Here is a 9,306-nt window from a genome sequence, read left to right as displayed (position 1 = left end):
ATGTTGCCAATAACACAGATGAAGAGGCTGGGGCTGGCACCACGACTGCTACTGAATGAACGTCTGGCAAAACTCTCAGATGGAGTAGCTGTGCTGAAGGTTGGTGGCACAAGTGACGTTGAAGTGAATGAAAAGAAAGGCAGCATTACAGATGCCCTCAAAGCTACATGAGCTGCTGCTGAAGAAGGCATTGCTCTGGGAGATGGTTGTGCCCCGCTTCGGTGCATTCCAGCCTTGGATTCAATGATTCCAGCTACTGCAGATCAAAAAATTGGTATAGAAATTACTAAGAGAACACTCAAAATTCCTGCAGTGACTGCTGCTAAGAATGCAGGTGTTGAAGGATCATTGATAAAGTTGAGAAAATTATGCAAAGTTCCTCAGAAGTTGGTTATGACACTATGCTTTAGAGATTTTCCGAACGTGGTGGAAAAAGGAGTCACTGGTGGTAAGAACTGCTTTCTTGGATGCTGCTGGAGTGGCGTCTCTGTCAACTACAGCAGAGGTGGCAGTTGCCAGAATTCTGAAAGAACAGAAAGACCCAGGAATGGGCAGGATGGGTGGTATGGGAAGTGGTATGGGAGGTGGCATGTTCTGATTTCTAGAATAGTGCTTTACCATTATTAATAAGCTGTGAGAAGAAGCTCAAGGCTGTGCTCCTCAATAATAACTTTGAAGAAGTCAGCTGAAGGAGATGACTGAAGAAAAGACTGGCTGATGTTTAAGAAAATCACTACAACCATCACTTACTGGTTTCAGGTGACAACATACAACAGTTTACTACTGTCATTGTCCATGCCTACAGACAATTTATCTTATATTTTTGAACAAAAAGACATTTACACAATCCTGATAACCGAGTGCAAGAGCCATGTACCAATGTACTGCTTTCAACTTAAATCACTGAGGCATTTGTACTACTCTTCTATTAAAATTGGGATTTTAGGGGCTCCTGGTGGCTTAGTCAGTTAAGCATCTGCCTTCTGCTCAGGTCTTGACCTCCGGGTCCTGGGATCGAGCCCAGTGTGAGGCTCCCTCCTCAGTGGGGAGCCTGCTTCTCCCTCTCCCTCTGCCGCCCCTCCTGCTTATGCTGTCTCTCTGTCTGCCAAATAAATAAGTAAAATCTTTAAAAATAAAAAAATTAAATTAAAAAAATAAAATAAAATCGGGATTTTAGTGCTTGCCATCACCAGATGAAAAGTTAAGGAGCAGCCTTTCTGTGGAAAGCAAGAATAATTGTGTACAAAGTAGAGAAGTATCCAAATATGTGACAACTTCTGTGTAATAAAAATCTGTGTAAAGTTAAAAAAAAAAAAAAAAAAGAGCCTTCATTCTCCCTGTTAGAGACTTATTACACTTCCCCTCCCTTTCCTTAGAATATTTACTTTAGAAAACTTGTAAGTTCTTTCTCTTTAAAACATATGCAAATCTTTTTAAAATGTAAATAGACCTCTTGACCACTTTACAACCCAGGGAAGGTCTTTCCAAAGACCTGGGAGCCACCTCTTTGAAATGTAGTCATCAAGAAAGATGGCATACATCTCCCAGTTTCTGCGGATAGATAGGAGCCTAACTCAGCAGATTCCTAGGGTTCCTTGCTTCAAAATTCAAGGATATGAGAATTTTGTTTTTCCTTTAGATGAAACCAATCAGCAAACACAGATAGCCACTCCAATTATCAAGTGAATCTAGGATGAGCTATGTGTAACAAATGCTACTTTGACATCCTCTTACTTGAGGGCTAGTGATCGTTTATCTTGAGAAAATGTCTCTAATGAGTTGTATCTGCTTGGCTACAGATATGGGTAAGACTTCGGTCTTTGCAATCTCTTAGCAGATTGTCTATGATGTGTATCATGTTCTGGTTTAATGCCTATTCAGTGACAAAACTGTTTTCTTTCTCTTCTACCTCTGTGGGGAGGTTTTATGGGTTGAGAAGAGATTTTGTTTTTAATTATATTCTCCCCAACAGTAGCAAATACAAACATACATGTGCATGTGCACACGCACCCACACACATACACACGTGCGTGCGCGTGCATGCACAGATGGTATTAACAAAACTAAGTGAAAAAAGAGAAAGAAGTGAAAGTGAAAAAAATGAAAGTGGACTACAAGCACAATAAAAGTGCTAACATGTGCCTCAACAAGAATATTTTGCCTTGAATGTAAGATTAAGCCAGTTGCTCTCAAAGTGTGGTCTCCAAAAAAGGAGCCTTTGTGCAGCCACTGTGGAAAACAATATGGAGGATGGAAGTTTTTCAAAAAATTATAGATGGAACTACCAAGGATCCAGCAATCCCACTTCTAGGTATTTAGTTGAAGGAAACAAAAACACTAATTTAAAAAGATATCTTGTTCACTGCAGCATTATTTACAATAGCCAGGATATGGGAACAACCTAAGTGTCCACTGGTGAATGAATGGATAGATGTGGTTTATATATGCAATGGAATATTATTCAGCCATAAAAAGAAGGAAATCTTGCCACTTGCAACAGCATGGATTGAGGGCATTATGCTAAGTCAGAGAAAGACAAATGTAATATGATCTTACTTATATGTGGAATCTAAACCAAACAAAAGTCAAGCTCACAGAAATAGAGAACAGAATGTTGGTTGCCAGAGGTGAGAATGAGGGGTGGGCAAATGAATGAAGGGAATCAAATGGCACAAACTTCCAGCTATAAAATAAATAAGTTATGGGGACAGACTATACAACATAGCAACTATATTTAATAATACTGTATTGCATATTTGAAAGTTGCTAAGAGAGTAAATCTGAAGTTCTCGACACAAGAAAAAGGAAACTCCGTAATTATGTATGCTAATGGGTGTTAAGTAGACTTATTAGTGCGGTGATCATTTCTAAATCCATCGAAATTCTATACAGATATAGAATCATTATGTTCTATACCTGAAATTAATATAATGTATTCAATTATACCTTAATTAAAAAAAAAAAAAGTGTGGTCTCAGAACCAGCAGCATCAACACCATGGGAATGTTTCAGAAATGCCAATCTTAGGGGCACCTGGGTAGCTCAGTTGGTTGAGCGTCTGATTCTTGATTTCAGCTCAGGTCATGATCTCAAGGTCATGAGATCGAGCCCTGCATCCAGCTCCATGCTCAGCAGAGTGCTTGGGATTCTCTCCCTCTTCCTCTACCCCTCCCTCCTTCCCCCCCCCCCCGCCCACTGGCTCACTCGCCCTCTCAAAAAAAAAAGTCTATCTCTGCCTCTCCCCTTTCTAAAAAATAAAAAGAAATTAAAAAAAAAAAAGAAATGCCCATCTTAGACCTACCTGAGACCCACTAAATCAGCAACTTTAGGGGTAGGGGCTCAGCAATCTGCATTTTCGTCAATCTTCCGGGTGACTAGGATACATGCTACAGTTTGAAAACCACAAAACCGGGCAACTAGATCTGAGAACCACCTGTCAAATCTGGAGGGTCCCTACACATGAGTGGATGCAGAAGTGGATGGAAGGGAATTATTGCACTGAACTGGTCACTCAAGAGTCTCTGAAACATCAAATTTAAAAAACCCTTATAGGGGCGCCTGGCTGGCTCAGTTGGTAGAGCATGCGACTCTTGATTTCAGGGTCATGAGTTCAAGCCCCATGTTGGTTGTGGAGCCTACTTAAAAATAAATAAATAAAATAAATTTTAAAAAATAAAATAAAATTTAAAAGCCCTTATAAAAGGAGTACTTCAGCTATGTGAGAAACTCAGCAGGTCCTCTCCATCCTCACCATTTCACTGGTGAAAATCACAAAAACAATCATTTAAAAGTCTCTGGGAAAAAGAAAGGACAAAAAAGTTTTAAAGTTAAGTCCCTGGAAATTTACCTAAGGGTATACAGCAAATCAGGAAGCACTTATTCAAGAAAACTACTAAATCTCAATAAGACAGTAGGAGTCTGTAACATTGGGACCAGCACTTGCTCCCAATACACACACACACACACACACACACAAACACAAACACACACACACACACACACACACACACACACACACACAGCAGGTCCATGAACTCCTGGCAGGGGCAGCTCAAAATACAGTGACTCTCTTTCCCCCAGCCCCCAGCGATAGAGTTATAGTTCCACCCCAGGAGAAGTGTCTCTCATTCCAGCCTTCACCCCAGCTCTAATCAAGGCAAGCACAGTCCAAAAGACTGAACCTCCCTCCCCTCCACCTAACTCCCACTCCTAGGGTGGAGGCTCTACCCCAGGCGCACCAAACCAAGAATACTTGGACTGTGATCACCCTCCCACCTCATAGGCAGAGGTTCCAAGAGGTGCAAGCCAAGAAGACAAAGGTTCCATGACCCCAGCATAAGCTCCAGCTCATAGAGCAGTGGTGTCACTCCAGAAAAAGCCAGTTTGCTCCAGGTTCCAAGGGTACAGACAAGATAGGAGCACTGGTATGTTTGTAACACTTTTCAAGCCAGACCTCTCTTGCTTTCTAAAACAGAAATTTAGTTATCTTATATATAGTGTAGAGTTGGGCTTGCCTTATGATCTAATATGAAATTTTCAAAGTGAATGATAGGGCAGGTAAATATTTAATCTGAATTCTGCAATATTTTAAATTAAGTATTTTTTATGTTTTTAAAAAGTCCTTCACTACATAGTATTTGTGTGTGGTCTTCTGATATTTAGGTTGCAGACATTTAATTAGATTTAGACTTTTGAGTGCTCATCTTTGTAACAAAAACTTTATACAGTACCCTTAGATATTCCTCTCTTTTTACAGTATCTACTAGTTCCCTTCTAGAACAATGACATAATTAGCATATTTTTTCTTTCTTCTCCTTTTCCAACACCATCCAAGATGAGTCAATACAATACTCTTTCTCAATGTTATCTCTACATTGCCAAATATGTCTATACTTTTATTACTTGCTTCTTCAGCCTTGATTGATGTTCTCTGAGTTACACCTATTGAAGACAAGGCAATCAGAAAGCTAGTCCCTTTCTCTTGGGATGCTCACCTTTGAAACCCAGCCACCATTCTGTAAGGAAGCCCACATGGAGAGGCCTAAATGAAGAGAACCCTCATGCCCACTGAGTTTCCAACTGACAATCAGCACCAGTCGTATGAGTGAGCCATCTTGGAAATAGATCCTCCAGCCCTCGTTGACATGCCCCAGTGGACACCATGTGGAGCAGAGATGAGCCTCTTCTACTGAACCCTGCACAAACTGCAAATTCATGAGCTGAATGAATGACTGTTATTGTTCTAAGCCAGTTTGTTATGTAGCAACAGATAACTGAAACAGCAAGTAGCACCTGAAGTTCTTTCCTAAACCAGGGACTTAGGGTACCCAGACCAAGCTAAGAGAAGTGTTTCTAGAGTGCTAAACAGCATGCCAAGTCCAACTATTCTACCTATTCCTGTGCAGGAAACTTATTATTCTAACCCAATTAGTCAGCTGGTATCGACTAATACAAAACATGATATATTAGCCAATGTGAAGATGCCCCCTTGCTGCCCAACTGAGTCAAGAGAATTCTATTGGCTCTAAGATACCTAGGCCAAGGAACTCAGGCTGGTCTATTGTACATCTAAGGTGATTTCCTTGGTGATTTTTGTCTAGCATGACTAACAGATTTCATACTATTGTTTAGAGCTTAAATGCCCACTCCCCATGAATAAGGTGATATCTCTTACCCTCCCCAAGACAGTCACTCCTTCAGACCCACTCCTGAGAGTAGCTGTGGAAGCATCGAGGTGAGTCCCAGAAATTTTGGAATGGTTGCTGACTCCTCTAGGGTGCAAGTCGTGTACCCATAGGGCAAACAAGAAAAGTCATTTTTACAAATTGGAAGAACATCCCAGGAGGGATATAGTGACCAGTCTGGAAAATGTCCCATTTAGTCATAAGGGTCAATCTGTTAATGGCTATTATTCCTATTGGTGGGTATATACATGGTATGGAAATGGACAAAGTATACATCTGGGTCAAACTACTTCAAGGGTCTATTGCTTTACTCTCCCAAAAAGACAATTAAATAAAAACTGCTAAATGGCCTAATCAACAAAAAAAAGGTAAATGATTGTGGACCTGAAGTAGTAGCAATATTAATGTCAGAGAAAGAACACATTTCCCTACTTCTGATTTCCAGTGGAGGAACTAAGGACTTAGAAGAGCCACATACACCTCACACATTCTCTTCAAAGAGGATGTGGTTGCCACAGAGCAGTGACAAGGAAACTCACCCGAGGGAGCAGGCCAGAGCTGATCTGCAGACGTGGTCACTGGGCAGACAGTTGCCTGAGGACACAGCCAGCGCTGCTACTGGACTGGCCACCAGGTGGAAAGAGTCTGGCCTGGGCAAGGCTGGGGCTCGTCTGAGAGCCACAGGGCTCCTTGGCTGAATTTAAAAATGGAAAACTGGAACCCAGAAGGGGATTATCGCTTTGTGGTATTCCTCCAACACCCTCTATTGTCAAAACCTAACACAGGGCCAGTTGGCAAAAGAGGCATGTTTCCAGGACCCAAATCCAGTATTGCAGAGCAGGACAAAGAAGGGTGGATTTGGAGATAGGAGAGAATAAACCGGTTATCAGCACATCTACACGCTGAGGAGAGCAGAGAAGAAGGATCCAAGAACGACTTCATACCACCACCAAATCCCCCTCTTCTTCTTGTTGGATAAATACTAGATACTTCTATGAGGTAAGCCACTGCTAGCTGAGTTGCCTGTCTCTTGCAACCTCACACATTTCTAATTGAAACAGAAGAGTGTTGGAGTGTCCTTACTGAGCTGCCCTCCTAGTGAATGAGTCTCTCCTATAGGTCTAATCACTGCATGGTGTTTGATTATATTTTATATTCAATTGCATTCATGTTTTACCATCATTTAGATCGCTTTCAGTTTTTCTGCTATTGCAAACAATGTTGAGATAAACCTGTTAGTGTACTTACTTGTTCAATTATTTCCATTAGACAAAAGTCCAAGAATAGTTCCTGAGGCAAAATATAGATATTTTTCAAGACTTCTGATGTATATTGCCAAATTGCTCTCCAAAAGCAAAACAATACCAATCAGCACGCCCAGCAACAGTGAAAGAGAGTACTCATTCTCACCAACACTGGCTAGAAAGCAGAGTTTGAAAGATGGGTGCTGTGAACTGATGTTCTCTTTATTCTGCCTCTTCCCCTCCCAACAGCCTAGAATACAGGTGCTCAATAAATCAATCAAAGCTCCAGACTAGTAGACATCATGATCTACTCTGACTGTTCTGGGTGGCAAAGAACTCTTCCCTGGCTCACTGCCCAGTATCCTGGCATCATGTGGCTCCTATAAAGGCAGTAGCTCCAAGCACATCACAAACAGGGCCCAGACTCCATTAAACCACCACCTGCTCCCCAAACCACCCCTTCAGCCATGAAGCTCCTGCTCCTGGTCTTTGCATCCTTTGGATTCCTGATGACTACAGGTAAAATGGATGGAGGAGAAGGGAGGAGGGCTGGGGGCCAGGAACACTAGCAGATCTGGTTGACAGACCTGGTGACAGACAAGCCAGTCTGAGGCTTGGAGGCAGGACTCACCCTACTGAGTTCCAACCTAAGGTGGGGGATCTCTCAATACTCACCACCAGCCTCAACACCCTGGACCCAGCCACCACCCTATATAAGACCTTATACAAAAATCAGTCCCCCAAATTTTTTTCCTGTTCTAAAACAAGAGTCAGCCTCAACCTGGTCCAAAATATCTTTCTTTCACTTTTCGTGAGCTCCCTATATCTACTAAACTCCTAAGATGCTGAGAAGGCATCTCTCTCTGCCATTTTCATCCTGCCAAATCAGCCCCAGGGTTAGTGCTTGGAGGAAAGACCGCGCCTGGGAGGAAGACAGAGGGGTCCCATCCCTGTGTCCAACAGAATGCTGGCAGGCAGGGCAAAGAGACCTCTCAGAGGGCAAGTTCACGCAGGATGGCAAACAAGGTGCTCAACTTGAACCCTGGGGTGAGGAGAGCATGCAGAGCCAGAGAGAAAGAGAGAGAAAGCAGAGAGCCAGGCAATGGGTGTGTAGAAAGCCAGAGGAGAAGGGTTCTCAGAAAATGCCAGTGCTGAGGTGATGGCAGACAGAGCGGAGATAAAGCCCTCAGAATTAACCAGAAAGTGCCCCTGGTGTCAGGCAGTGTATGAATGCACAAATACCCTGTCAGTAGCAACAGTCACTTTCCCTTTAATGCCTTCGGGAATGATGTGACTTTTTTTTTCCTTTGCCCTGGGTTGACTGATATTTAGTTTCATATTCCCTGAGAACAAATGAGGCAGAAACATCATATAAAGTGGAGGCTGTGGGGTAAGAATAGCCCTAATTCCCCCTTTCAAGTGTTCAAGTTCCTCCCTGACGTGAAGACCTGGTTTCACGCATACATTCTGTGGTAGCAGTGACAGCGAAAAGTACAGGCTTTAACTACAGAGGCGAAGCCACAAAGACTGGCAGAGGGAGAGCTCCTTAGAGTTCCCAAAGGCCAGCAGTCAAGGCAAGTTCTGTCTCCTCTTCCCTGCCTCCCCACGTCTCAATTGCCAGCTATCTCAAGCATACATCTCAGAATAAAACGCCAAACACTCCTACACAGCCCCGACCCCTGGGAAGACCCTGGGCTGCTTCTACCCTTAACCTCCACTCTTGTCCTCTCCTCTGCAGCCAGTGGGGGCGGGGCAAGGTGCACGCACAAGTTCCCGGGACGCTGCAAGATGTCCTGCAACTCCCTGGAAAGATCCATATTCATGTGCGACAGGTACAAACTGTGCTGTGTCAAAGACCCCTTAAGGACCATCGCACCACCTCCTGTCCACAAAGCTCAGAACCGCTGCAGAAAAACTACAAAAAGACAAAATGAGGAGCATCAAATGGGTATACCACCAAAACCACTGTCATTTCCAAGTATTCAACATAACTACCGTACCCCTATAAAAGGTTGAGGCTCCTTCCTTCTGAGGCTCCAATTTATGACCCATCTCAAAGCTCCTGTCTTCTACATCACTCCGTCATTCACTTAATAAACACTGGAGTTTGTATCTATCCTATGCAAATGACTGCCCTATGCGCTCATCCACCCGGCATGTGTCAGTTTGGGGCCTCCAAGAGCGGAAGTCAAGGTGGAATTGGACATGAAAAGACTCACGGGGGGGGCAAAGGCCTATGATGGAGGAAGGTGAGGGGCAGAAGGAGGCAGGAGAGTCTTCAGACCGCAATGCGGGTCTGGGATCTGTAAAAGGAGGGCGACAGGAGGACTGCCCAGGAGGAGCCTGAGTTTACAGATCTAAGGCTAACGGAAAGGCTC

The 9,306-nt window shown here is 43.3% G+C and overlaps 1 protein-coding gene and 1 pseudogene across 1 annotated transcript; both read left to right on the top strand.

The window, feature by feature from the left end:
• Positions 1 to 731, top strand: LOC116641935 (annotated as a pseudogene).
• Positions 732 to 7,259: 6,528 nt separating this feature from the next.
• DEFB132 (defensin beta 132) lies at positions 7,260 to 8,990 on the top strand. Its single transcript, XM_032419401.1, has 2 exons — positions 7,260 to 7,447; positions 8,667 to 8,990. The coding sequence occupies exons 1-2, from the start codon at positions 7,396 to 7,398 to the stop codon at positions 8,942 to 8,944; spliced, it is 330 nt and encodes a 109-aa protein (XP_032275292.1). The 5' UTR covers positions 7,260 to 7,395; the 3' UTR covers positions 8,945 to 8,990.
• The last annotated feature ends 316 nt before the right edge of the window (positions 8,991 to 9,306 follow it).

Source organism: Phoca vitulina, unplaced genomic scaffold (genome assembly GCF_004348235.1).
Source record: "Phoca vitulina isolate PV1807 unplaced genomic scaffold, GSC_HSeal_1.0 scaffold22, whole genome shotgun sequence".
In the NCBI taxonomy this organism is placed as follows: domain Eukaryota; kingdom Metazoa; phylum Chordata; class Mammalia; order Carnivora; family Phocidae; genus Phoca; species Phoca vitulina.
This window is presented reverse-complemented; position numbering and strand designations above follow the sequence as displayed.

What these genes read in the sequence shown, in the direction of transcription:
- DEFB132 (XM_032419401.1), top strand. Translation starts at nt 7,396, where the DNA reads ATGAAGCTCCTGCTCCTGGTCTTTGCATCCTTTGGATTCCTGATGACT. An exon ending in TGGATTCCTGATGACTACAG is followed by an intron (nt 7,448 to 8,666) that starts GTAAAATGGATG and finishes TCTCCTCTGCAG; the next exon opens with CCAGTGGGGGCGGGGCAAGG.